The sequence below is a fragment of the Natator depressus genome, chromosome 9 (genome assembly GCF_965152275.1).
Source record: "Natator depressus isolate rNatDep1 chromosome 9, rNatDep2.hap1, whole genome shotgun sequence".
Lineage (NCBI taxonomy): Eukaryota > Metazoa > Chordata > Testudines > Cheloniidae > Natator > Natator depressus.
Window position 1 is genome coordinate 88,347,295 of NC_134242.1, and position 27,518 is coordinate 88,374,812.

A 27,518-nucleotide genomic window follows, 5' to 3' on the forward strand; every position below is an offset into this window, starting at 1 on the left:
GGAAATTCAGATCTAAATGTTGGGTCTAATTTGGGCTAAAGTTCTCTTTTATACTGCAGTGGAGCCAGGGGACTTCCATTTACTTCAGTACATGTACTTTTATTTCCTTTTTTTAAAATATCTACATGAAACCGAATTTTGAGGCAGTTTTATTACCAAGCCATCAATAGGATGGAATAGAGTCACTATAACATCAGAGGGCAAGGCAGCTTCCCCAGCATGCATATGTTAACCATAAAGAACCCGATTTCCAGAAGTGCTGAGCACCCGTAACTACCATTGACTTCAGTGGGGTCTTGAAGTGTTAGTATTTCAGAAAATCCGTCCTGTCCCTTCGTGAAGAATGTGTCTAGGGAGGGCCTGATTCTCCACTCACACTGGCTCTATCCCAGTCGAGCTCCTCCTGATTTCCCCCAGTGTGAGCAGAGTAGATCAAATCTTCTGTTATTTAATGGTTTTTGATCCCTGTTTTGCACTCTTGATGCCCCACAAAGGGGTCAGGGTGGTTTTTCTCTTTCCTTCCCTGCTTGGCTCTGCCTACAACAAACTCCCTTTCCTTTTTGTGGTTCTTTAATCTTCCTTTAATCTCTCCTCTCTTAGTCTTGTGAAGGCTGCTATAAATTTCTCACCAGCAATGTGAACAAATGTCCATTTGTTCTTGTCAGGGTACAGAGAGCACCTGGCCAGCCTTGGCATTTGCCATACAAGCAGAGGCTTTGAAGGGAAAGTTGATAAGCCCTTTAATCTTTCTTATGATAATGTTCAGGAATTCTGACTCATGCTTCTTCAGCAGCTCCCTTGCATTTTTCTCGTACTAACTCCTATTTGGCTGGAAAGCAATTTTGTTTCGGTAAGTGAGTCTAACCAGAGTAATAGCAATTCAGTGGAAAATGTCACTTCTAAAGGTGTAAATTGAGATCAGTGCATTTTCTCTCAGTTGTAGGTAATTTCACTGTGATTATGTAAAAAGAAAGTCATGGACCCTTCACATCTCCAGGTCATGGGTTTGTTCTGGCATCACTTACTCATGAAAGATTAATGCCAAAGAGCGAGCTGTTAGGACACAGAATGCAGGGAATGGATGCTCGGGGATTGACAATGAGGATATAGAGTCTTTAATCCCTAAAACAGATTTGTTTACAGTCCAAGCTGGTAGTGGCCAAAAATTACTACACTCTGATAGCTGCTTAGTGACCTTTTACAGCAAAAATACTAAAGAACTGGAAGAACGACATGGGGGTTAGTCTGAGAGCCCAGCAGTCCTGAATGCATGAATGAGGAGTGGGTAGGGAGGACAAAGGCAGCAGAGAATGATGGGTTATGTTTTTAATTTGCCTTCCTGTAGAGTACCAGTACTACTGTAATAGGGGAACTGCCCTCATTTTGCAACTAATGCTCAGTATATAGAGAGGGGCCAACTGTGTGAAGTTTGGATTCGGGGGGCTCAGATCTAGAAGTTTGGTTCAGACAGACCCATCTCCAGCAAAAGCAGAAAGCTCGCCTTGTTATTGATCCCTACAGCATCATGAGTCATCTTGGTCTCTACACAACACTTGAAGGACAAGGTTCCTGCCCTGAGCTGCTTACTGTCTAACTCAGACCAATAGAAAACCAGGAAGGACTCCAGCACAGGGAGGGTTGGAGACCTCTTGGCATGGCTATTAACATAAGCAAGCAGGAGAAAGAAGTGGTTTCTCAGAGGGAAGTGAAAGCAAAATACCCTTAGTTATTCTGAAAGATCCCTTATGCAGATAGCTAATAGCTAGAAATCACTGAACACATCCCTCATTCAGAGGGCGTGTGCACAAAAAGCATTCAAAACCCAAGGCTAGAAAATGAATTTGTTCAGGGTAAGTGACTCAGCAGAGCCCTGCTCCTCTTTCCTCTATCTTAAACGAGTCTGCAGTCAGAGAGGACTTATTGTTGATTCAAAGGAGAGGCAACCTCTTGTCCCCCAGTCATGGCTCACTGGAGTCCTTCACTTCGCCTTGGCTACATCGTCTTTTGGAACATTATTTGTCCATGTGTTGCTTTTCCAACAGGAGCCCCAGCATCAGCCTGTGAGAATATGATGCCTGTGCATATGGGGGTCCAGCCCCAGCCAAGTCCAGCCCCCTATGAGATCCAGATTGATGCATCTTCCTTTGTGAACAGGCAGCCGATTAATGGTAATTAAGTTCCAACTTCTTAACTGGATTGGTAAGATTTACTTAAAATCCATGATTTCTTCATAGTTGTTTGCATTTGGCATGCTTTCTGTGTAAATGGATCAGTATTATTAGGGAGCTTCTCTTCTTCATCATGTTTTCTCCCTAAAATGTGTTTAGTAAACTTCTGTTTAGTGAAATGAATTAAAACAACTGTGAGCAGATCAGCAGGAGAGGACCAAGAGAAACAAACTGAGAACTACATGGAGACGAGAAGTTGACCTTACAAACACTATGCAAGTTATTTTAAAGTCTGCCAGGCCTGGGTGCCAAGCAAGTAATCATGATATGGCTGCATTTCTGTTATAGTGATGCTGATAATCTAGTGATGAATCAGACAAAGGTTAGCCCCTCATAGGATGAATCCAGCATCTGGCAGGATTGGGCCAATGCCATGAAATCAGTGGATGATTTTTACCTGGTGCCAGATAGTTAAGGGAATTCTTAACTGGTGCAGGGCTATCACCGATAGGTCAGTGATTTGTTTCTGTACCAAGGCAGTAAGGAGAAATTAACATCTGCTAGCTCTTTGGTAGCCCATGTGAAATGAGTTGGTGATCAGATGCGTAACTGAGGCTAGAGATGTGAATTTCCCACGTCCCATAGAGAGTCAGTGGCAGAGTTGGGAATGGAAGCTGGGAGTCCTGACTCCCTGTCCTGTATACTAGTAACAAGGCCATCCTTCCTCCCTGCTGACTCATGCCCGGTTACTTGCTTAGCCTAGGATGCAGTGTCTTCTTCATTTCCTTTCAGTCCCAATATGTCTCTGATGCCTTTCTTCTTCACCTCTCTCTATGGCTACCATCTGACCCTCTCTGCCCTCCTTTTCCAAGAGCCCAGACTCCCTCTCTTCACTTCTCCCCCTAGTCTATTCCTCTTCCGGTTCTTTGTAACCCTGGGTCCTAGAACGAAAGAATAGCCATACTGGGTCAGACCAATGGTCCATCTAACCCAGTATCTGGCCAGTGCCAGATGTGTCAGAGGGAATGAACAGAACAGGGCAATTTTGAGTGATCTATGCAGTTTCATTCAGTTCCAGCTTCTGGTAGTCAGAGGTTTAGGGACACCCAGAGCATGTGACAGTGTCCCTGACCATCTTAGCCATTGATGGATCTATCCTTCAGGAACTTATCTAATTATTTTTCTGAACCCAGTTATACTTTCAGCCTTCACAACAGTCCCTGGCAACGAGTTCCACAGGTTGACCGTGTGAAGAAATATTTCCTTTTGTTTGTTTTTAAACCTGCTGCCTATTAATTTCACTGAGTGACCCCTGGTTCTTGTGTCATGTGAAGGGGTAAATAACACTTCCCAATTCACTTTCTCCGCACCCGTCATGATTTTATAGACCTCTGTCATATCCCCCCAGTTCTCCTTAGTTGTCTCTTTTCTAAGCCGAACAATCCCAGTCTTTTTAGTTGCTCCTCATCTGGAAGCTGTTCTATACCTTTAATAATTTTCATTGCCCTTCTCTGCACCATTTCCAATTCTAATGTATCTTTTTTGAGAAGGTTTCAGAGTAACAGCCGTGTTAGTCTGTATTCGCAAAAAGAAAAGGAGTACTTGTGGCACCTTAGAGACTAACCAATTTATTTGAGCATAAGCTTTCGTGAGCTTGCATCCGATGAAGTGAGCTGTAGCTCACGAAAACTTATGCTCAAATAAATTGGTTAGTCTCTAAGGTGCCACAAATACTCCTTTTCTTTTTTTGAGAAGGGGTGACCATAACGACCTGTAGCATTCAGGTTCTGTCTCCTTGTACACCCTGGCTGCCTCCTGGAGGTGGAATGTGCTGCTGTTCAAGGCCAGGAAAGGAGGAGGCCTTAGGTGCCTGCTCAGAAGCCCCAGGAGCAGCATTTAGGAGCTGGGAGAACAAGCTAAAGAGGAAAACTTGCTCCTTGTCCCTAGTCCTGCTTCTAATCTCAATGGGAGCAGTACCCAGTTACCTGAGGGCAGAATTTTATCTAAAGCCTTTTTCACAGTCCGTCTCTGTGGTATTTATATTGCCCCAGGCCCATAGTAAAGGAGCACCTCACTCTCCTTGCAGACCCCTGTGAGACAGAGAGCTACTATCATCCCTGTTTTGCAGATGGGGAAATCAAGGCACAGATAGACTAAGTGACCAGCCCAGGGTGCCACAGGAAGTCAGTGGCAAAGAGGAAATTAAGCCAGTGTCTCCTAAGTCCCAGGCTGGCACGCTAATCACTGGGCTATTTTTGCAGACACAGCTGATGTGCAAAGATATATCTGGTGTATCTTTGGCGTTATTAATGGTGGTGACCGTTTTGAGAAGCCAGTCCCAGCTATGGGTGATTAACATGTGATAAATGCATATACTATCTTCCAGTTCAGATTGTAGGGCCGGGATACAGAGGCCTGTTGCTGGAAGCTCGCACCTTTGGCTCCACGGCTGCACTTGGCACTTGGCAGAATCCTGCCAATAACACTAAGTTCTTACAGGTAAGATGGGAGCTTCTCATTTCTAGCCTTATGGGGCATCGTGGCTTAATAAATACTGTGAAATTAAATGTAGCGAGAGAAACAACATATAACAGCAAAGGCAGCTGGGTGGGAGCATTTGGATTGATCAGGGCACGTTGTATGCGATGTCTATTACCCAGGCTTTTGGTGAGGGGAGGGGGATGTTATCGTTGTTAAGGAAATGGGATTTGTTTGTTTGTTTAGTGCAGTCGTCCCCAAACTTTTCCTGTTGTGACCCTCCCTCATCTGTAATGCAATCTGTCCCATGGGGCTGAAAGCGGGAGCCACTGCCAGGAGTCAAAGCTGGGACCTTGGAAGATGGCAATGCTGGGGCTGCAGCTGGGGGCAGAATGGGGCTGGGTGGTGTTCCCTCCCCACCCCAAAAGGAGGCTGGTCCCAGGGCCCTCCCCCAAAAAATGTTCCTTCCGTGCCACCCCAGGGGAGCGCTCTCCACAGTTTGGGGACCACTGACCTAGTGTGTGTGACAGGTACACTATTCATTGTAATTAAACAAGTAATACATGGATTGATATTCTTTTCTTTGCAGTGCTCTGGAAACCCAAAAGGTGCGATTACTCATTCTAACACCGAGTTAAAAACAAGCCTGACCACTTATACCTGGCTGCCCCCAACCTCTGGTTGCCCTGCCATTATTACATTCATGTAAGCAGCTTCATGACAGAGTTCCCTTTTAAATGAAATCCCCTCCCCCTCCAACGGACATCTCAAACATGTTTTCTTCTCCTTTCTCTCCCTATACGTTAATACAGTCATAAAACATTCTGTTGTTTCATATAGGGCAGGATTTTCAAACGCACCAGAGTGATTCTAGAGCATAAGCCCCATTGACTTTCAGGTCTTGTGCTCCTAAGCCACTTAGGTGCTTTTGAAAATTTAGGGGCTCAATCAGCAGCAGGGTCTCCCCAGACAAGTGAAAGCTGCACATAACTAATGAGCGCTGATTCACACCATTCGGATTACAAATGATATTAAAGCAGAAGAATGTTGCTATACTGCAGGAATAGTATTTTGATCCTTTCTGGGAATGGAAGGATCTTCAGTTGGGAAGCCATCTGAAACGGTCAGCCGCAGCTCACTTTCCTGTGTGCAAGAAAGGGTGGATTCACTTTCCCATGAGGTTAGGCTTACATTACCATTTGCTAATGAATTTATGAGCTAAGCAGCAACACCATCACAGAACGGCTACAATGAGTTACTGGAATATCGTTGGCGGGAGGTAGGGAGAATTCTTCCTATTTTATAACCATGTTACACTGTTCTTTTTCCTCTTGAGCAGGGCAACTGTAGCACAGTCTCGTGAAATTTACTGGCTCGGTGTCCAATCCAAAGTGATCTGGAGAGGTGAGTAATTTAGTGAATTTATCATTCCAATTTAAGGCAGTGGATTGTGTATCTAACTGCCATTAATGCAAATATGAGTTAAAGATGCATCAGGAGAAAAGCCACTGGTGTATCAGAAATGCAGAAGGTGCTAGTCTGTGTGCAGTTTGCTTTGAAATTATTTTTCTTCACCATACAAGGGTTCAGTTCACTAAGCTGGAATTTACATATATAGTTCTTAATCTCTCCTCCTAAATCATTCACTCCAGCCCCCTAATAATCTTCTCTGAACTCCTTCCAGTCTGATGATATAGTTCTGTGAACATGGTGCATGTAACTAAATGAAATATTCTAGGTCTCCTATGAAGATATGATTCCAGTTATGGATTAAACTGTCAGCCACTGCTGCTAAGCTAATGGGAGTCTTGCACAGAGAAGAAAAAATAGACTAGTTACTGTAAGAGCTGACTCTCTCCTCCATCTGGAACGGGGTAGAAGAGTAACTTGCACCAACAGGAATTTGTGTATGCAAATATCCAAGTCATCAGAAGGGTAGAGAGCTGGTTTTGTTTCTGGTTCTTCTAGGGAATGACTATTTTCCTCTCAGTTCAGCTAATAAAGAAAACCTTTATGCTGAGCGCCAAATGATGCATACCAATGTAACCCTACTGTAAAGGTTGTCATGCATGCTGTTGCACAGCCTATTGAAAAAAAAAAAAGAGCCACTATCTCTCTTTCAGTGTTAATTATATGAAGACTTAATATCTACAGTTGCTCAAATCTGGGTCTCGGGGTGCACTTGCGGGGGCTCAGGGCTTCAGCTGCAGTGGGGCTGAAGCCCCGAGCCCTAGCAGGTGCATCCTGGCTCTTGAACTTCTGAAGATTGTTGTAGGTGGCTCAGTAAATTTGGCCAACCCTGGCATAGTGCGTGCTAGTCTCAAAGACTGTTCAGTTACTAGCAGGAGTGATCCAAACTATGCAGAAACAGTTGTCCGCTAAAGTGGCTCCAACGTAGTTATTAGGCAGCTCCAACATTGTAAATTATGTAGCTACTTATAACACATTTGAGGCAGGGAGTGGGAGTCAGGCCTCCTATATTCTGTGATCATGGATAATTCATGTAAACTGTACCTCAGTTTCACCATCAGTAAAACAAGGACAGGCAATGCCCCCCTCACACAGATACTGGGGCTTAATTCATTGTTTGTAATGTGCTCTGAGTTACTGAGTAAATAATAAAAGGAAGTAAGATACTGTCACCTCCTCTTCAATACTAAAACAAAAGGTCATATTTAAGCTGATTGCTCATTAGAACAATTTAAAGGCCATTATTTAAGAGATTGTCACTGCCCCTTGCTTAGGGATCATTATTCCTGGGCTTTAGTGTGCAGTTAAGTATTGGTCTTATGCAAGAGAAACAGTAATAATGACTTATCTGCCCCGCCCTCATTTCTCATCTCTTCCTTGGTTGGTCCCACAATGAATCTTACCTACCTTCTCGCTCCCATCATCATTGGTTTTGTCAATTCCTTCTCCACTTCTCTTCCTAATATATATCTGCCATGAGGCCCACAAGTATTAACACAGTATAGTGAAAATGCCATCAACCAGCCATTATTCAAAACAAGGAGAAAGAAAATGCATTAAGACAGAACCTTCCTTTGGGTTCCCCTATGCAAGTCACGTTGTAGGGGCACGCACAGCATCTTGTCTGGTTTGCTATACAATACTAAGTCTACTGTGTGAGCTTAACATAATAATGGGCTTATTTTAGGAAAAAATCCATGATTAAAAAACTCTGCATAGTTCATTAATTTGGGTTTAGCCTACAGGTGCTAGCCTGTGATATACAGGAGGTCAGACTAGATGATCTAATGGTTCCTTCAGGTCTTAAATGCTGACTGTACGGGGAAATTGCATAAGATTCTGAGGGATGGTATGAGGTCTCATTTTAATTGGAAAAGACTTAAGCTCTGAAACCACAAATCATACTTTAATTCAAATGCCTAGAGTGAAGGGGATTTGGGACTATCCCCACTGAGCTAGCTAAGCATCAAGCCTAGGTAATTCACCAGAAAAGCACTATCTAGTTGATGTGCTTTGACACAAACATCATAGGTAGAATCTAAATTTTACACTGAGCGTGTCTCATCCAAAAATCAGCTGTCTTTATTGGTATTCATTTCTTCTGTATATGCTTGGTTTAATGGCAAGAACACTTTTGAAATGTAATTAATCCATTTTAGTCTGATTGATGGAATGACTTCCCTGAGACAGGAACATTATATTTTAAAACCAACATAATAAATGATAGAGCCAATCCTATCAGTCAGAAAGATATTCAAAAGCAAGAGACAAGTAAGGACACAAGGCAACTGTACACCCTTTGAAAACCTGCAACTACACAGAACAGACAAGGCGTGAGGAAGCAGAGTGAGCAAGTCATTTTATATGGTTGTCAGATTAATAATCAGGTTATTAATGCTTAAACACATCAGGGTAGTAGTATAAAATGGTTAGAGCAGGAGACTAGGCACTTGTCACACTGTGCTCCATTTCCCACTTTGCAACTGACTTACTGTGGGAGCTGGGGCATGTCACACAACCTCTCTGTGCTTTGGTTTTTCCATCTAATCTAGGTACAATGCATACATCTCAATCTCTGTATAAAACATGCTGTAAACGCAAAGTAGTTTGAAAAGTTTCTTAGAAGTTAATTAATGCCCTGTTCATTGCTTCCACAATAGCTGTGTTTAGACTGTGTTAATCCATAGATGTTGGTTGCCTGAGAAACCAGAGTGAGTACTAGGTATTACTACTGATTGTGAATGGGAAGTGAACAAGTGACAACTGTTCATTGCTTTTTCTCTGTAGTTAAAACAGGGTTGAAGGAGGGAAAAACTGATGATCACACTAATATCAATGTTGCCTCAACTGTGTAATAAAAACTAATTCTAAATTAAAGATAACATCCATTTTGTTTTCCAAACTACAGAGTCTAAAGCTACATGTGGTGCTGAGAAGTTTACATGGACAGTTACTGTTGTGACAATGATGTCTTTCCACTTAATATAAGTAGCCAGGCAAAAGCAGTAAGTGCTGGAGTTTCAGAGGATCTATTCAATGGCTAACAAATACAGACCCTGTATACAATCACTACATTTGCTTCTGCCATGAAGTGGATTCTGGAAGCCTAAGGCCTACGTCTACACACGTTATACTGTTTTTAAACTGTACCAATAGAGTTAAAGTAATACAACCCTCTACAGTGCAGTTATACTGGTACAGCTTATTCCCTACAGGCATGTTAGACAAGTATAACAATGCCCTCTCAACCCTAACCAATGCCGTTTTAATATTAAATTATCTGTATGTAGACTAGGACTAAGGTTAAAGTTGAGTAGTACAAAGCAATAGTGGAATCTCAGAAGCTAGAACAGACCTGAGAAACAAAATTAATGCCATGACTTCAACTCCATTCTAAATTAGAACCTATATAAGATCAGCACCTTTGATTTGTATAAGGAATGGTATACATCAGGATATCACGACAATATCTGTATACCTTTTCATTATACATCAATTGTACAAAACATCTTTCAGAATTAACGGACAATGGCCTGCTGCAATAATATAATTAAACCTCTGTTATTTTACCCTAACTAAATAGGCATTGTATTCGCTAATGGCACATTAACAGCAGTGGTACACTCCAGAAGTAATTTCTTAAAAGGCTGGTCATTTCATTAAGTAATGACTGTATTGCTACTATTCTTTGCAACCTCTCCTTTTTGAGAAGGGTAACCTACAAATGATCACGTGACAGCAGAAGTTGATGCTTTAACAGCTTTGTAATGAATACAAAGTTAAGGCTTAGCATTGCTCATTGCATGCCAATTTCATGAGGGGGGACACAACCTCAATAAATGGTTATTTTTGCTATTTACAGCAGCTTAGTAGTCTATTAGTGTATCTGCAGAGAGTTCTAAAGGTTACTGAAAGTAACAGGCATATAAATAAAATAGATTTAACTCTCCCTGGCACTCCACTAACTTTTGTTGCAAGTTTCTTAGCTGGAAGAACATCTATAACTTTAGGGTAATTGCCTACCTCTGCTATGTATTCCTTTTTGTATGTTTGACTACAGAATGTTTATGGATGGCTGTATTATTTTCAATATACACCTTTTAAAGTTATACCAATAAAAAATTCAGAAACCCACTTTCATTTTCAAGGTTTATGTGCACCATATAACACATTGCATCAAATATAAATGCATGTTTACTGGAGCTAAACTGCTTTGTACAGGAACTAGGACTCTTCATTCAACGAGTTGCTTCTTAGTCAATGTTCTCCAATCCCTGAAAAATAGAAAGTGAAACACTCTTAACTATCCATACAGAATTTACACCAATCTCACCGCCTTGTTTACATTTCACAGAAACGTACACACATCAACTTACTACTCTTTTTTTAACTATAAATTCCTCAGCAGAATAAGATACAATTTTTTAAAAAATAGGGGGAAAGAGAATCACTAAAGTACAATTAAGGGTGGGGTGGTAGCACTAGGCAAACTATAGTGATAGCATCACAGAAATTATGAAGGGAAGAGACCCACCTCATCAAGGCTACCCCATGCAAATTATGCCATCCCTACTTAGTATGACTAAAGGTGCCCTGAAAATGTTTTTCAAAGGAATGTACGACACACCCCTTGGTTCTTTACATTAGACATTTAGGTCTTGTCTGCTTGGGAACATTCTACGCTAACTGCAGAACCAGTGAAATTACATCACTTTAGGGGAGAGTGAAAAGTTGAGCAATTCAGCAGGAAAGGAAGGGAATTTTGTCACTGTTTAAAACTTGTTTTTATTAACCCCTATTTCACTTCAATGACTAAATAAGGCTTGGGAAAAGGACGTAACAAATTTAACATTCCAACCCCTTCCACTAATGTGACAGCTCATAATACACATGCTTAGAGACTCCTAGAAAAAACTGACCAGGACATTTCTAATAAAATATTACAGGCTTTCTTTGTATGTTATAAAGCAACAAATACAGGCACTTAAAAAAGCTCTTTCCAGGTCACCTTTAAGTACTAGCAGTAACAAGTCTGTACTGAAGGTATCAAGTGAGAATGAAAAGACACTAATGCTAAGAGAGTCAGGCCTACGGTTTGTAAAGAAGATTGGTCTAGATTTGAACCCATCAAAGTCCACTGATTAGCTGTAAGACAATATATTAAAAATAAGCACTTCTTGTCTGCTCCAGTTAGCAGGCTAAGTTCTACCCTCGGGTATCGTCAAGACCAGTGGCTTTCTACTGAAGTATCAGAGAGCAGAACCCAGTCAAGGGTCTAACTCAACTCAAACAACAGCGAGTGCTCACTGCAGAGACCTACAACTCTACTTTTCAACTCCTGGTTAGTTGAATTTTGAGGCGTTTGGATTTTGTAGAGTTCAGCTGCCTTGTAGTTACAGATCAGCTTCCTTTTCCGTTGGAAGGGATTTACCTTGGACCGATGGTATTCATTAACCCCCGACAGTCGCCGGTCTCTCTCCATCAGGTGCCACTGGTAGGGCTGGCGAGCAATTCTCTTTTCCTGCGCACGAAGAGCAACGTGTCACCGCACTGGGAGACGGCGCGGGGAGCAGGAGGCTGCCGCCGGGCCAGGCCACCGACCCGGCCCCGAGTAGTTCCCGGGGTGGGGGAAGGGGAGCGGCGCCCTCTGCTGGTTTCCAGCGGCTCACTCGGCACAAGCACCGGGCAAGGGGTGCCCCCCCGCCAGCGCCCACTCCCCCCCCAACGTCACCGCCAGCGCCCGCCCCAACGACACCCCCCCCGCTGCCGTGCGGAGCCGGCCCAGCCCCTCCTGGCTCCGCCCTGACCTTGCCCCCGTTGAGGTATCTGTGGATCTGGGTGAGCGACACGCCGGGGATGGTCAGGCACAGGCACATGACGGCCACGCCGGGCAGGATCTCGTACCACATCCCGGCGCCCGCTCGAACCGCTCCGCCGCCACCGACCGCTCCACTAGACCGAACCTCCCCAAGCTCGGCAAACGCGCACGCGCAGGCAGCACCACTTCGCAGGCGCATTAGCCCCGCCCCACGGCGCCGCCTACCCAGCATGCATCACGGCGGCGTGCCGCCGCCATTGTGGCGAGTCAAAGACCGCTGGAAGCGTCACGAGTACAACAGCGATAGGGCGGGGTTAGGGTCCCCTCAGTGACAGCGTCCCACTTGGCGTGCTACGGGCGCCGGGAGCTTCCCATGGCCCCGATGACCGGCCTGCTGGGAGCAAGCCGCGAGCGGTCGCCTCCGTTAGCCCTAGTGCATGCCGGGAGCTCCCATCCCCCCAGGGCTGTGTCCTTGAGGAGGCGCCTCCGGCGCGAGGCGGTGGTTCGTGGCCCTTTAAGGCTGTGATCCCGCGAGAGGCGCCGCGGCCAATGGGCGAGAGGGGGTGTGGCTCGGTGGGCCGGAGGACGGGATGAAGGAGGATAAGGAGAACACTAGGCCTAAGGAGAAGCGGGCGCCCGGGGCCCCCCTGGATCTCCGGGGGGGCGGGGAGCCCGAGCGGCCCAAGGACAAGAAGGAGACGCTCAGCAAGGTGAGGGTGGGGCCGTCCCGTGTCGTTGGGGGAGCGGCTTCAGCCCCTGGCTGGGCCCCGCGGAGGTTTCAGTCGAGCCCCGTGCGGAGCGCCGCGGACCCCAGCGCCTCAGCTCCCAGACGGGGCCTGTGGTCGCTGTTCTGGGGATGGGGCCGTGCGGGGGCAGGGCGCCCGGGGTAACCACTTACAAACGCGGCGGGTGCCTGGCAGCGTTTCGTTTTCCGGGGCCCAGCCTGGGATACCGAGGTCTGAGCCCCCTTGGCGCTCGCGTGGCGTTGTGAGTGTTGTCAGCAGGGCCTGGGTGGCAGCCGGACCCACTCGCCATCACTTGGGAACCGTTTGGCCCAAGTCATCCGCTCGGAGCAGCACATGCGGTTAGTGGTAGACTAGGGAACAGAGCTCAGGAATCTTTCCTTTGAATTTCTTGCTCTAATCACTGAACCACGTTTCCTCACTTGGGGCCTGAGACTGCTCCCCTTGGGAAGTGAGTAGGAGTCTTTTCTTTGTCTTTTCTTTGACTTAAGTGGGAGCTGGATCAGGCTCCCAGTCTTTCTGTGCTTCCTTGAAGAATTGTGATGTTTCTAGGTCACTCAGTACTTTGGATATGAAAATGGCATTGAAGTCATGCTGGGTGAAATTTCACCCATCTCCTCATGAGCCACAGTTGTTGTCTTAGCTCTGTTATCCTACAGCATCTTTCAAATAACAAATCTGAAATAAAGTCAGGGGCAGACACTAATTTACACTCTCTTAAAATTCTTGTGTTAAGGTGGTAATTCGACGCTTGCCTCCCAGTTTGACCAAGGAACAACTTGAAGAACATCTTCAGCCTTTGCCTGAACATGACTATTTTGAATTCTTTGCTAACGATTCCAGGTACAACACTTCAAGTTTCAATTTTTTCATGTAACTCTAGTATGTCAATTAATTTACACTTGTCTATAGTGTATATAGTTAAAATCATGAGCAACTAGCCAACTTCATTTCATTACACATTACTATTTTTTGTCCTTTTGCAGTTTGTATCCTCACATGTTTTCCAGAGCATACATCAACTTTAAAAACCAAGAAGACATAGTACTGTTCAGGGATCGTTTTGATGGTTATGTTTTTGTTGATCACAAAGGCAAGTAAACATAAAACTTGGTTATATACTAAAATGTTTGTATATCAGATATATTAGATTGTCAGGTAGTTTATTCCCAAATTTTTTCTTATTGCACGCTTTCTTTTAGTGCCATAATTATACTTGGGTACCATATATCGCGATTAAATATATGGTGCCTGCATGTAGTCTTTTCAATAAACTTCATCACGCTTTGTGTAGTAGATTTTAAATATAGCTTAAAATAATAACAATAAAACCCCCTTTTTAAAGCAGTATTAGTGCTAAATTTTCTAAACAAACTGCTTAAGGGGAATTCTAGCCCATTAGTAATTTACATGTATATAATCTAAGTTTAGTTAACAATATACTGAACTGACACTTATGTGGTTTGTTGGGAGCATTCAGCATCTAATACTAAAGCTTATTGGTGTTTTTGCTGATATCCTCTAACATGTATATTCTGGGTGAAATTCTGGCTCCATGGGAGTCTTGCCACTGTTTCCAATTGACTTCCGTGGGGCCAGAATTTCACCCTTAAACTTTTGTTTTATTTGGATATTTTTATAGGTGTGTTTTTTTTAAGAGAGATTTTACTTTTAATTTTTTTATTTTTCATCTTCCACCAACCAGTTGCTTTTTGTGAAATGGAGCTATGGCAATTGAAGTCTCAGTTATTTAGACGGCATTGAGTGGCCAGCTTCATGTTCCAAGCATCGATTTAAATTATCTAGATTCTCTGAAACTACTCCCTCCCTCCCTCCCCTTAGACATGGTAATTCACTATATATACCTTACGTCGTAGATACATTGAGTCCATGCAGCTTATTGTGTTTCTTCTGAAAGACACCCTTGAAAATCAAGTTCTTCTCTGTTCTGCATGGACGTTTTGTCAATCATATTGGCTTTTGTCAAGAACAGACATTTCCCCTTTCTCCATGTTCGCAGTTGAACACACAGTGTTCTCCCCCCGCCCAGTGAATGAAGCAGGAATTGCGGGGGGGGAAGGAGGGAACAGTATGTCGTCATAATGCATAAATATCAGGATGTTGAATTAAGGCTACCTGAGCAACCTTAGCTCTGGCATTTCCTAACTTTTGAGTATTACATTTTGCAACTTTAACTTCCTTTTAATGTAATTTTGTATGTATTTTGTGTGTAGTCTGGAAAGTGCTTTGAGACCCTCTTGCGATGAAAGGGTTATAAATAATGTGTTCACGTGACAAATTTCATAGCTACTATCTATTTATCTGTTCTAGTATTGTTTCTTATAAACACGCCCCCAGTGTCCCTCCTCCAATATAATACATTGTCAAGATTTTAGTGTGTTTTTTTTTTTTTTTTTTTTTTTTTTTTTACCTTGGTGATTAAACAGTTTTAACATTTTACTATTAACAGGTCAGGAGTATGCTGCCATAGTTGAATTTGCACCTTTCCAAAAATCTGCAAAAAAGAAGAATAAGAAAAAGGATGCCAAAACTGGGACTATTGATGATGGTATAACTACTAGAATTGTTTGTTGCATGCATGAATATGTGGAGATTTATGTAGTGCATGGTATCTGATAACAGAAATTTGAATTTATTTTGACTGTGTGGTGTCCTAGTGTAAGAAAATAATGTTTGATACTAAACACTTAACATGCAACAATTATGTTTCTTTTCTTTTTTTTTCAAAATAACTTGTCTATTTTACTATAACAAAAGTACTTATGGTATTATTGATATTATGATAGTACCTAGTGGGCCCCCGGCAAGGTATAGGGTCCTGTTGTACTAGGGAACGCCCACACATGTAATGAAAAGATGGTCCCTGTCTCAGTTAGCTTTTGCAGGCTTGGTACACTAAAAGAAAAACAGACAACTGCAAAACCAATAAAATGTCTTAATAAGCACACTATGGAATAACGTTGTTAAAATCTTGCATTATTACTATTAATTATGTACTTTACAAAACGTAACCAGACATAGTCCCTGCCTCAGAGTTTGATTTAACTTGGCTAAAGACAAATATCGAGCAGCAGCTCATAAGACTATATGACCCATTCTTGTTTGTTCATAAGTTTGAAAATGCGGAGTGACTATTTGAAACTCCCAGAAGAGGGGTCAGTATGTATATTTTGTAGCACAAACCAATCTTTCTCTCCAGACCCAGAGTATAAGAAGTTTTTGGAAAGTTACAGTGCAGATGATGAAAAGTTAACATCAACTCCTGAAACACTACTAGAGGAAATAGAGGCAAGAAACAAAGAGTTAATAGGTATGAAAACTGATATCTTAAATGTGAACCTCTTCTCACAGTATAGGAAAACATATGACGTACAATATTTTGTAGGTTTATGACTTCTGAACTTTGGGGACTCTACATTCCTTTTTAGATCATTTAGTATCATTAAGTCCTTAGAGTAATACTACAAGTGAAGATCTACTTTTATTCATCTCTGCTCCAGTCCCTCTTTTTAGTTTAAATTGGATATAATCTTCTCCGCTATGTATACTAAACACGTGTGTTATGTGCTGTTAAATTCCAGTAATGGGTGCATTGGCTCCTTTAATATTAGTACTGTGGGATGGGAAGTAATACATGAATGTAAGTTACGACTCATTTAGTTTAGCTAAAACATTACATGAGGAGACGTAGCCATTTATAAGCAAATGAAGAGTATACATTTCAAGAAGAGAGAGAGAGAGAGAAGTTGTGGTACAAGTAAGACTGAAACTGAGCAAAACCTAATATAGACTGAGATAAGTCTTTCCCATCTAACTTATGAAAACATATCTTGATATTTGTAAAGGCAAAAATATTTATATTCTTAATGTTTATTTAGCTAAAAAGACAACTCCCCTTCTGAACTTCTTGAAAAACAAACAGGTATGATTTCTCTGTATAATCTATGTAGAATCTTTTTTGGTTACAGTTTTTGATAATTTGCTCTTAGAACTTTGTGTATGTACAGTGATGTCTGTCTAGTAAGATTTTTCTTTTGTGGTAAATGGATCTAAAGACCTTGTTTTAAATAATTCTCCCAGAGCTACAGAATTGTTCAGGTAGGTGGGAGCACTTCCTGCTTCCTTTTCTCCTCAGAATAAAGTTGTGACCCATTTTTTTAAAAAGAGTGGGAGGGGGAGGAAATGTCCTACAACTGTTTTTTATGCTACAGGACTGAATCCATGTTGCTCAGCAGATGGTAAGTGTAGTGGAGCAGGTCTAGCAGGGAAGCTGGACATGCTTGTAGAGGAAAAATGAAGTGTGTACAGGGCCTTAGTCTAATGATTATAACCATGTTTAAAATGGGATCAGGTTTTCTTGTACTCTTTATCCCAAATACTTGGTATAACCTGGGTTCATGCTTAACAAACTGTTTAGCGGGGGATTGATACTGGCTCCCAGAGTATTGATATCAAGCTATATTTTGGTTAGTATGGTGGCTTAATAACAGTCCTTGTCTCAGTGGAACACTGAGTCATGTGAGCTGCAGCTGTGTGATTGGCAAGCCATATTCTGTTTAAAATACTGTTTGTAGCTACCAGGACTCAAATTAATGCCCTCTTGGTGATTTCTCTCCTATGAACCTATTTTTCTACCAGGTTTGTGTAACTTTTTAGGGTGGGTTCTGAGGTGTGGGTGTTTTCATTTTAACTTCCATTAAAATATGGAGTTAATGATTTCTGAAATATACATAGTAATGCTGCTCCAGTGAATTTTGAAGCTTTCAATAAGTTGCTTAAAAGAAGGGTACAAAGGGAGACGCAATGTTTTATAAAGCAGTATATTTTAGAGAATTTTGTGTCATTTCAGGACATGGTGTCTTATGGAACTTTTAAAAGTAACTTTTTTTCTAATGTGGGAAATGTGATTTTTTTTTTTTCCCCCTCCCCCTTCCAGAGACTGAGAGAAGAAAAAAGAGAGGAGAGGAGAAGAAGGGAACTGGAAAGAAAAAGACAAAGAGAAGAAGAAAGGAGGAAATGGAAAGAAGAAGAAAGGAGGAAGAGAAAAGAAGCAGAAAAACTGAAGAAAGTTGACAAATGCCCAGAGAAAGAAAGGGATAAATCAAAGGATGAACCAAAGATTAAAGTACAGAACATGTCATTGTTATAGACTTTTCCTTCCCCTTCCCTGTAAAAGTTGCATACAAAATGTGTTCACTGAATACATAACCAAGAGTAATTCATGATCTTGTAGGTGTAGACTAGTTATTTCATAATGTTCATGCTTTTGTTAAAGTACAGTAAGGATTTGTATGTTGTTAGTTTCTTTAGTTTATCTCTAATAAGAAATTTTCATTTGAATACGTGTGTCTATGCTTTTGTTCCTCAGAACATATGAATTTAATATAATCTGGGTAACTGGATATATTTGATTATCATCTTCCGTATTTGATCTTGTTCTCATACTGTACGGGGAAATGAATCCTATTCTGGGATTGGGATCATTATTTTAGTTGTAGACATTATTACCTCTGAGCACAGTGAGTATGGAATTAACTAGTTACATATTTGAATATTTCTCATGTTAAGCAGAAGTCACTTCAACCAAGTAGCTGAATTATACTGTGCTGCAGAGTAGAATTAGAATGAGCCTTTGATTAAAAAGAACGTGTGTTTTCTTCACAGCTACTTAAGAAACCAGAGAAAGATGAAAGAGACTTGGAGAAAAAGGAAAAGTTCAAGAAACTGGAAAAAGAAAATGTGAGGGAGGAAAAGGCTGCTGGCACGCTAAGCAGTGTGTCAGCCAAACGATCCGATGGAGAGACTAAAGAAGAGAAGGGAAAAAAGTTAGTTAGTATTCCAGTACTTAGTACAATACGGACCCGTTTACGTGCAGATGTCAGGAGTCCAACCGTCACGACGGCATGTTAAAAGACCGTGGGTTAAGAGGGCCATGCTGAAAAAAGTGTCTATGATTCACTTAGGAAAAAAACGCTGTTATTTTCTGCTCTTTCTGGCTCACATTTTTATTCTTATGAAGTCTGTCATTCGCCGCAGATGAAATGCGTTGGCGGCTGATTCATCGGCTTATCGGCTTTCTCCAATAATTGATACCCGCGCTATGCCATGACGCTTTTTAAAACTACTTATAAGCCCCTTGCTGGCTTGGAGTGATTCATCCCCCGTTAAATTTCCAAATGTTGTCGCTTGGGCTTGAAGAATTGACCCACTTAGTGGCATTCCTTTCAGCCTTTCCTGAGCAAACCACGTGCGCATGGCTTTCTCTGTTGTGGGTTTTGCTGACTAGCGCACACGTTTTCACTTGCGCCCCACGGCAGAATCGATACTTTGTACAAAGCCATTCAGTTTAGATTAGTTTTTTAGCCATCCTCAGAGAGTAGATTCGGCAAGCCCAATATCTTTTGATACGCTGGCCTGGGTTTCTCCACTATTTGCTCGATCTATTGCCGCTAGCTTTTCTCCTACAGTGTAGGAACGCTGACACTTGCCCTCCTGCCATTATATTAGGCCTACGGTTAAAATTTTTTCTAATGTAGTATACATATTACTATATAACTCTCTAGTGTGACAATGACTAAGCGTGCATGATACGTCTTTACCAATATCGGTAAAGTCATACAACATGTTTCCGCTCCGCACTTCCTGTCGATTTCTGTGTCAGTGTTAAATACGTAGCACTAGGAGGCATGGCGCTACCACGTGTTAAGCGGATTCGTGCGTAAACGGGTCTGTACTGTATATATGACTTACCAGAAAAACCCAACCCTTCTAGACTAGTTATTTAAAACTTAGGGTGTGCTGTTCTGGAACAGCTTTTGAATTCAAATGAAGTAATGTCTCTGATCTGAATTGTCTAGGAGAGTGTACTCATGATCGGGGGTGGGGGGAGGTCCATCTGGACTTGAATTATTTCATATCTGTTCATTTAATAAACAAATTTTAGTGTTTTATCAATAATACTTGGGCTTTCAATTGAAGATATTTACAAATGGAGCCCAGCTCAGGAGCTGGAGCCCAATTCAGGAGGCACAGCCCTTTGGCAAAGATGGCTTTAAGCCACCTCTGTGCCCTCCAAATTCTGGGGCTGGCTTTGGGCTTCCACAGTCTCTAGCATAAATGAGAACAGCTCCATAGATTGCACTTATAGCAGCTTCTGAGAGCACAGGGGCCACTTTAAGTCCACAATACTCATAATGCATATCCCTTTAGAGGCCTTGGCAGGAAGGAAAAGTATGGCCGTTCTTATGCCAGAATGCAGCCCAGAATGACAATCGTGCTGCAATAACTAATCCTCACAACATCCATGTGATGTATACAGGTGTGGGTTTTCCCCATGTGTCAGAGGAATGAGACAGAGATTTAAGTAATTTCCAAGGCCACAGAGGGAATTAGTCAGCTATGTGACTAGAACTGTGGGACTTCCTATCTGTAGTGTTCTTGCTCATTATCTAGGATTACATCCTCATTGCAGTTATTTCTGTATTTGTAGTAAAATATGACTGTAGGCTTCTAGGATATTTTAACTCCTGTCTAAAATCTACAAATCCGTGTCTCACAACATTGATGCAAATTTGGAGCTGTAGTATTGATTACACAGATCTATGATTTTGATTATCCAATCTTCTAAGCTTAATTTCTCGCTGTGTTTTATACAGATCTGAAGATGAATATGGAAAAGATTACAGGGACCGGGAGAGAGACTTTGAAAGAGAGAGAGAATATGAGAGACTGCAGCGGGAGAAACAGAGACGCCAAGACGAAGAGCGTCGTAGGCAGAAGGAACGCTTTGAGAAAGAAAAAGTTTTTAGAAGAAAAGAGGAAGAGGTGAAAAAGGAGATAAACTCACTCAGAGAGAAAGGAAGGAAAAGTGATCTTCCAGATTTTACAGGCAACACAGAAAAAGCTGAGAAAATAACCAAAGATGACAAAAAAGAGGATGCAGCTAAGAGAGATCGCATCAGAAACAAGGTGCTGGCTCTCTTTAAATTCACACCCGCTCTATAAGGCCTCGTTTTTGGTTTTATGGTAAATGTTAATTAAGGGGAGGGTCATGCTATTTCTTACCTTTTTGGAATTTTTTTTTCCCTCATATAATTCAGCTGTAAACTTTGCTGTCATGTATGAGGGGAAAAATAGACCGATCTTGTAAGCTTTGCTGCTGCTAAGATGAACTTAGTCTTGGCAAATTTCTTATTGCCTTTATAGGAATTATGTACAAGTCCAGCTGTTACTGGCAAGTTCTGAACAAAAGCGAATAAATGTCTGTCCTGGTTTTGCCAGCAGATAAAACATTGGCTTTTTAACTTTTGTGTCACCAGAGAACTGATATGGTAGGACCAGATTCTTGCAGATGCTGCGTGTGGGTTAATGCCAGAAAGTACATCTCTGTAAGCGAGAGAAAATGATATAGCATGCAGCCACCCCTATTATACCTTCTCCAAAACACTGCAGAGGCTGCTGCGTCAGGTATAAGAGAGGCGCACTGCTATGTATTGTCATAGCACAGACCCCATGTTAACGTACATATCGTTCTGTATGCAAAATACCCCCAAAATATGTATTCCTTCCATTGATAGGAATACATCCAGTTTAGATGTGTATTAATTCTGCATTTGCAGCACCTACGGTGTATGTTTTTCATGTTTTAGTTAAAAAATTTTCCTTGGGAGAAGCTTTGAAATTTGCTCATGTGCTTGAAGAGGACAAACTGAATTGTTCCTTAAAATATTATCATTGTGAATGCTTTAAAATACTTGGGTACATAATCTAAAGCAGCGTTCTCATCTGTACTATTTCGGCAGTTACTCTTTGTCATTGAACTTGTAATGTTGGGTGTCACTGAATAATTAATAGTATTTTGGGAAAGTCTGAAGTGGTCTGTGTGGTGTGTTTTTTTTTTTTGTTTTTTTTGTTTTTTTAATCATCCCTTTAGAAATTATAGGAATTAGTATGATGCTTTGGCTATAAGACAGTCTGCTACCTTCTGATTTATTTCAGGATCGTCCAGCAATGCAGCTATACCAGCCAGGAGTTCGAAGTCGAAGTAGACTGTGTCCTTATGAAGACATTGCTACAAAGTCTGCAGACCAAGGAGCAGATAAAAAACAGGAAAGTGAGACCAGTAATACAAAAGAAGAGGAGTGATTAGCACACAGGCCTTATGTGTTCTGATTATCTAAGCAGCCAAAGAGCATGTACTACGCAATCCAGAAGTGCCTTCAAAGAGAAGGAACAAAGGAAGAAAAGGGGACATTGTGCTGTTGGATGTTTCTGGTTAAAGAACCTCAGAATTTGAAATGTGTTCTCATTGTTATTGGAATTTATTTTCATAGCATCAGACTACAATGGAGAAGAAAATGTTTGCAGTTTGCAAAGTAGAAAAGCTTTTTGTGGCCTTAAGTATGAGAAATGCGAGTCATGTGGTCAGGAGGAATGACACCTGGATCTAAAACCAGAGCTCTTTTGTAAAGCAGTCCTGAACCAGTGTGTGTTACACTTAAAAAGAGGAGCAAAGTTAAAGCTGCAGTTTTGCTCAAAAGCTAACATCCTATATTGCTATGCTGCGAGGTGTTTGGTCTGAGACTACAATAGTTACAAATAAACACTGTAATCCTAGCACTAAAACAGAGTTCTCAGACTGTGGTAGCTGGGTCATCAATGATCTGGGGAAGCCTTTCCTGGTTTTCTGCAGAACAAACCTTTTCAAGATAGAAGCAGTAGGAAGTTTGGAAAGTGGGGAGAGGCCTTATAAAGAATCTTCCATGTAGGAAGTGGGTTACTGAATGAAATAGTTGAACTAAAAGATTGCAGTGTAGGAATAATTTTATTACTGGGTATTCCTTTTTTCGATAAATTGTCATGTAATGTCTGTCTACCTACACTGAAACAATTTTTTTTTTTAATTCAGTATAGCTGTGTAAAGCGTCTGATTCTTTTCAAGCATTCCCTCTTTTTTTCAGTGTCTTAAAAGTAGGAAACTTGTCATTTCAGTCTCTGCTTCATATTTCCTGATCCATTGGAGTGTTATTTCACTGCCCAGAAGAAACTTCACCAATAATGATCCTCTTGAAGCTAGCAAGTTTTAGCCTTAGCTGTTTTGTACTAAAACCAATAAAATATCTCAAATTAAAGATACTTTAACTTATTTGTCTTCAGTGAGACTTTTCTGTTTGGGGGCATGACACGGAGCTAGCCTTATCTCATGAACTGTATTTATCCTTTATCAAAGCTTTTCACGCTAATACTGTACATTAGTTAAGATTGTCAAATGGCTTCAAACTCAATAACAAAAAATCCCTGTACTCTGCGGAGAACAACTGAGAATACTAAACTAATATATCACTGTAGCTAAATTACAGTGCATGTTACTTTACCAAAAAAAAAAAAAAAAAAACCTGTAAAAAATAAAACTGTTAGTGGAGAGAAACCTTCCAAATGCAGAAATGAGTCTTTCCTTTACTACTATTAAAAACTCCACCTTTCCCCTACTTTTCTCCTAAAAGGCCAATCTAACATTTAAAAAAAAAAAAAAAAAACTCCACATCTGTTAGCAGCGAGGGAATAGCCACAATGGTCTTCTCTCTTTCTTTGCTGGCTGGCTGATCTTAGTCAAAGATGACACAGCAAGAGAGGCGGGCCTAATGATATTTTCTTCTCGGAGTCCAGAGTAATTTGTCATAATCATTAGTTCATGGAAATAAGAAGGCTGGTCTCCAAGTTCCATTTGCTGCACCTCTATAGTCACAAATAACCAAAGGGTCTTCTCTTAAACTGAATGTAGGTGCTTTCCTTTCAGACCATTATATACAGATCTTTGAATTAAATACTACCTACCAAAACCCTTTGAAAAAGCAGTGCTCTCTATTTCTGAGGTACCATATAATGCAGTCAGAGTTGGAATCTTTCAAGGTAACCAATTTTCATCGCAAATTGTATTTGAATTATTTTTTAACCATTGAAGAGAAAATGTCTGTAACTAGTAACACTTCCTTTCCTTGCTTGTACTAGCTGTGCTCAATCTCATTTTACCAGAGCCAGATGTTTTAGCACAGCCACTCAACAGGCTATCCCATAATTGTTCATTACATACTTTCTTTGAACTTCCTATTTGGTACAGTTACTGGCAGACAGGAAACTGGACTACCTAGACCACTAATCTGACCCGGTGTGGTTTCTTAGATTCCAAGGCAAAAAGTGAACATTGTGATAATGTAGTATGACCTCCTGTATAACAGGACATAGAACTTTTAGAAAAACGTACACAATTTTAAAATCAAGGTTGGATGTGATGGAGAATCCACTATGACCCTTGGTAAACTGTTCCAGTGATTAATTACTGTCAGAAAATTATGCCTTATTTCTAGTCTGTCTAGCTTCTGCTTCCAGCCATTGGATCATATTATACCTCTTTCTGCTAGACAGAAGACCCCTGTTAAATATTTGTTCCCTATGTAGATACATATAGCCTGTAATCAAGTCACCTCTTAACCTTCTCTTTGTTAAGCAAAATAGATTGTTGTGATTTTGATATTCTTAACATTGACTTCAGAGTGGCTATATAATTGGTAAAAAATTGGAATGGGCCCCAAATTTTGATTTGGGGGGCGGGGGGATGTTGTTTACCTTTAAGCTTTTAAATGTTCATCTTGAAATATATCCCATTCCTTTTGACTCCTCGCATGCTAAGGTTGTGATTAGTGATCTGTTCCCTACAAAGGTAGACAGTAACTTAATTACTGCCGTAAACAGGTTGTAGTAACAAGTTCACCTTTCCTTAATCACAATTAGGATGGTGATATTTCTCAGCAAATTATATATGACACATAGCAACGCACAGGTTACCCAAGACAGCAGCAAAGTATATCTTACATTTACATAGCTCCTTTGGTCCACTATGATCCTAAAGCACTTCATGTACTCCACAAACTGATCTCCAAATTACTGAATACACAGAGATCACTTCTTGCAAAGAAGTTAGCTCAAGGGTGCAACATCAGCTTATTTCAAAGCTCAGAGCAACAGTCCACCGTAGTTTGTTTGGAAAAAAAAGTCCAGGAGTTTAGGAAAGGAGAAAGTTAACTACTGGAGTTGCGATTGGGCTCTGACAAGAGGGTTAGCTGCAGCAATCTCCTACAAAAAGTAGTAGGGGGGTATTTCATTACTGCAAGTCTTTATATGCTTTATATGTCTGCTGAGATAAAGGTGACATTTCTAGCAGCAAACTACCCCCCACTCTTGTGGTAGGAAATGGTTTAAGTCAGATTCAGAGGAGGGGGAGTGTGAGCTACTGACTCTTTATTATGGCTTTTCTGCACATGCCTCTTGTGCTCCTTTAGGGGTCTGTCTACACTGGCAGAGTTACATCGCTGGCAGTTACACTGCTGCCCAGCACTGTGGCGGATGGGGAAGGGAGGGTCCCAGGAGGAGGTGTGGTCCCAGGACGGTTAAAGATTTGTATATGTCCAGGTATCATATGCAACCTTGTCCTTTGGAGTACAGTGCAGTGGGTACTGTACTTCAGCAAGGCTAAACTGCAGAGGGATGTGTGTTGAGTGCAGTGGGTACCGGGAATCCACAGGGCTGGGCTGTGATGGGACAGGAGTGGAATGCAACGGGTACAGACTGGAGCCAGGAGGTTGATCAGAGTGTGCTGGCGGTGTCTGGGGGGCGCATGGGAAAGAGTTTTGTGACGGTGGCTGCAGGGGTGGACAGGCGCAGAGCTGCTGGGTTTGCAGTGCTAGTAGTGCTTGGAGTGTGTCTGCTTGGAGCTCCATAACGTTTAAGAGTTGTTCCGTGGCTTCTGGCGCAACATGTTCTCCTTTCGGTCCCTCTTCTCGCTGTCCTGCCACTCCTTCAATTCTTGTTTTTTGGCCGCGGAGTACATCATGACATCACGCAAAACGTCTTCTTTAGTTCTTCGTGGCTGCTTTCTAATTCTGCGCAGCTGTTCAGCCAGCAATAACAAAGAGGGAGGCTGGGCTCCCAAGGTCATATCTGTGAAGCCAAAATGCAACATTTTACAGAAGCAGTATTATTTGCAATACACAGACCACTGATCCAGTAATTTAAAACACAGCCACTATTCACATACCTGTCACTAACTGGCTGGCCCCAGGCAAGCACACATGAGCCACAAGACCCCCAAAATGGAGAGTAACCACAGGGGCAGGGGAAATCAGTGTTCCAGGACCATACTGTACACGTGGCTCTTGGGGGAGAGCCAGCACTGTAGGAGGCCTTATAATCATTACTGTCCCCACATTTTCCATAGGCTGTGTTCATTAGGGAAGATACCTCGCTGCTGAGGGTGAGCAGGGAATCAAGGGAGGGTCTTCTCCAAGGGCTTCTGCCCTGTCCCTTATGCAGCTCACCTGTGTGCAGAAATTCCCCCCCCACACACACACACCCCCCCAGTGACCGCAGAGTGGCGCAGGAAAGTTACCCTTAATGGCGCAAGAAACAAAGCAGCTCTGCCAAAGAACCTGTGGTCTCAGATTCCCCAATATTTCCATGAGAGTTCTGTGGAGACCTCTGAGGCAGAATCCCAAGAAGTGAGGGAATCAATCAACACCCTGTTCTGCCACTCAGACTAGGCATGTGGTGGTACGTGCATCATACAGACACAAGCCTGCTTTCTGCAACCCTCCTGCCCCCATCAATTCGCTTCAGCGATTCACAAAATCAAAGCCACTTACCAGGGGCCTCCTCCCCTATTTGTGCTTCGCCAGGCTCCGATAGCTGTGACGGGCTAGCCTCCTCCAGCATAAAGAAAAGCTCCTGGCTGCATGCATCTGTGACCTCCTAGTCATTCTCTGCCTCTGGGTCCTACTCCCCATCCTTGTCCAAGATTTCCTCCTGGCTCGGTTCACTCTCGACTGGCACGCAAGCCACTTAGTATCACAGTGGAGGTGGGGTCACCATCAAGTATCGCGTCCAGCTCTTCATAGAACCAGGAGCTCATGGGCGCAGCACCGGAGCGGCAGTTTGCCTCCCACGCCTTGTGGTAGGCATTCCACAGCTCCCTCACTTTGACCTGCACTGCAGTGTGTCCCAGTCATGGCCCCTTTCTGTCATGCATCATAAAATCTCTCCGTAGGTATCATAATTTCTACGTCTGGAGTGCAGCTGGCACGGGACAGCCTCCTCTCCCCAAATGCTGCTGAAGTCCAGCAGCTCGGCATTGCTCCAAGCGGGGGATCGCCTGGTGTGTGGAGCAGACCTGGTCACCTGGAAAGATGCACTGAGACCACTGCACCCGTCACTGAGCAAACAGGAAGGGGACTTTCAAAATTCCCAAGGAATTTAAGGGGTGGGCTCATGCTTGGTCACCTGAGGGCCGGGCAGTAGAGTTCAAACCGATGACCAGAGAGGCGAGAAGAGGCATTGTGGGACACCTGCCAGGGGCCAATTGCAGCGCTGTAATCGACCCGGGTGTCTCCACCGGCACAGTAAGCTCTAACACGGCAAGCGTGCGGTTTCTGCGCACTACGTGGCTTGGCAGTGTGCACACCTCGGGAGTTACGGCGCAGAACGCTGCTTCACTGCGCTGTAACTTGCCCGTGTAGACGAGGCGTAAGTCTGCCCCTCCAAATACTGGTGTGTCCGACCTTGCCTAGCTGGGAAGAGCTGATCCCACACAAGTCCTGTGCCAGCAGCAAAGACGCAGCCCCTGCCCTGAGAAGCTCACAGTGGAATGGCAACTGTGTAAGGCAAACTTTCTAAAAACTGCGAATGTCTCGCTTTTTTCATTTCCACAAAAATGAAGTGAGTGAGTGAGCGTGAGGGCGGGGCACGAGGCTGCAGCGGCGCCGGGGAGGCGCT

General features: G+C 42.5%; 3 protein-coding genes across 3 annotated transcripts; 2 read left to right on the forward strand and 1 right to left on the reverse strand.

Annotated features, from left to right (window-relative positions):
- Positions 1 to 1,900: 1,900 nt before the first annotated feature.
- On the forward strand, positions 1,901 to 10,188 carry LOC141993179 (putative defense protein 3). The gene is made up of 5 exons (XM_074962562.1): positions 1,901 to 2,168; positions 4,555 to 4,667; positions 5,236 to 5,351; positions 5,986 to 6,050; positions 9,025 to 10,188. Exons 1-5 carry the CDS (start codon positions 1,961 to 1,963, stop codon positions 9,102 to 9,104), a joined length of 582 nt encoding a protein of 193 aa, XP_074818663.1. The 5' UTR covers positions 1,901 to 1,960; the 3' UTR covers positions 9,105 to 10,188.
- A 63-nt stretch (positions 10,189 to 10,251) lies between these two features.
- Positions 10,252 to 12,144, reverse strand: NDUFA1 (NADH:ubiquinone oxidoreductase subunit A1). The gene is made up of 3 exons (XM_074962563.1): positions 11,924 to 12,144; positions 11,548 to 11,637; positions 10,252 to 10,390 (listed from the first exon to the last, which is right to left on the reverse strand). Exons 1-3 carry the CDS (start codon positions 12,131 to 12,133, stop codon positions 10,370 to 10,372), a joined length of 321 nt encoding a protein of 106 aa, XP_074818664.1. The 5' UTR covers positions 12,134 to 12,144; the 3' UTR covers positions 10,252 to 10,369.
- A 98-nt stretch (positions 12,145 to 12,242) lies between these two features.
- On the forward strand, positions 12,243 to 22,747 carry UPF3B (UPF3B regulator of nonsense mediated mRNA decay). Its single transcript, XM_074962561.1, has 10 exons — positions 12,243 to 12,644; positions 13,414 to 13,520; positions 13,664 to 13,770; positions 15,148 to 15,246; positions 15,898 to 16,008; positions 16,577 to 16,620; positions 17,635 to 17,823; positions 18,363 to 18,523; positions 20,354 to 20,666; positions 21,696 to 22,747. Exons 1-10 carry the CDS (start codon positions 12,525 to 12,527, stop codon positions 21,840 to 21,842), a joined length of 1,398 nt encoding a protein of 465 aa, XP_074818662.1. The 5' UTR covers positions 12,243 to 12,524; the 3' UTR covers positions 21,843 to 22,747.
- The last annotated feature ends 4,771 nt before the right edge of the window (positions 22,748 to 27,518 follow it).

What these genes read in the sequence shown, in the direction of transcription:
- LOC141993179 (XM_074962562.1), top strand. Translation starts at nt 1,961, where the DNA reads ATGGCTCACTGGAGTCCTTCACTTCGCCTTGGCTACATCGTCTTTTGG. An exon ending in GAACAGGCAGCCGATTAATG is followed by an intron (nt 2,169 to 4,554) that starts GTAATTAAGTTC and finishes ACTATCTTCCAG; the next exon opens with TTCAGATTGTAGGGCCGGGA. An exon ending in ATAACACTAAGTTCTTACAG is followed by an intron (nt 4,668 to 5,235) that starts GTAAGATGGGAG and finishes TTTTCTTTGCAG; the next exon opens with TGCTCTGGAAACCCAAAAGG.
- NDUFA1 (XM_074962563.1), bottom strand. Translation starts at nt 12,133, where the DNA reads ATGCGCCTGCGAAGTGGTGCTGCCTGCGCGTGCGCGTTTGCCGAGCTT. An exon ending in GATACCTCAACGGGGGCAAG is followed by an intron (nt 11,638 to 11,923) that starts GTCAGGGCGGAG and finishes CTTCGTGCGCAG; the next exon opens with GAAAAGAGAATTGCTCGCCA. An exon ending in ATGAATACCATCGGTCCAAG is followed by an intron (nt 10,391 to 11,547) that starts GTAAATCCCTTC and finishes TCTATTTTTCAG; the next exon opens with GGATTGGAGAACATTGACTA.
- UPF3B (XM_074962561.1), top strand. Translation starts at nt 12,525, where the DNA reads ATGAAGGAGGATAAGGAGAACACTAGGCCTAAGGAGAAGCGGGCGCCC. An exon ending in AAGAAACAAAGAGTTAATAG is followed by an intron (nt 16,009 to 16,576) that starts GTATGAAAACTG and finishes ATGTTTATTTAG; the next exon opens with CTAAAAAGACAACTCCCCTT. An exon ending in AGGATGAACCAAAGATTAAA is followed by an intron (nt 17,824 to 18,362) that starts GTACAGAACATG and finishes TTTTCTTCACAG; the next exon opens with CTACTTAAGAAACCAGAGAA.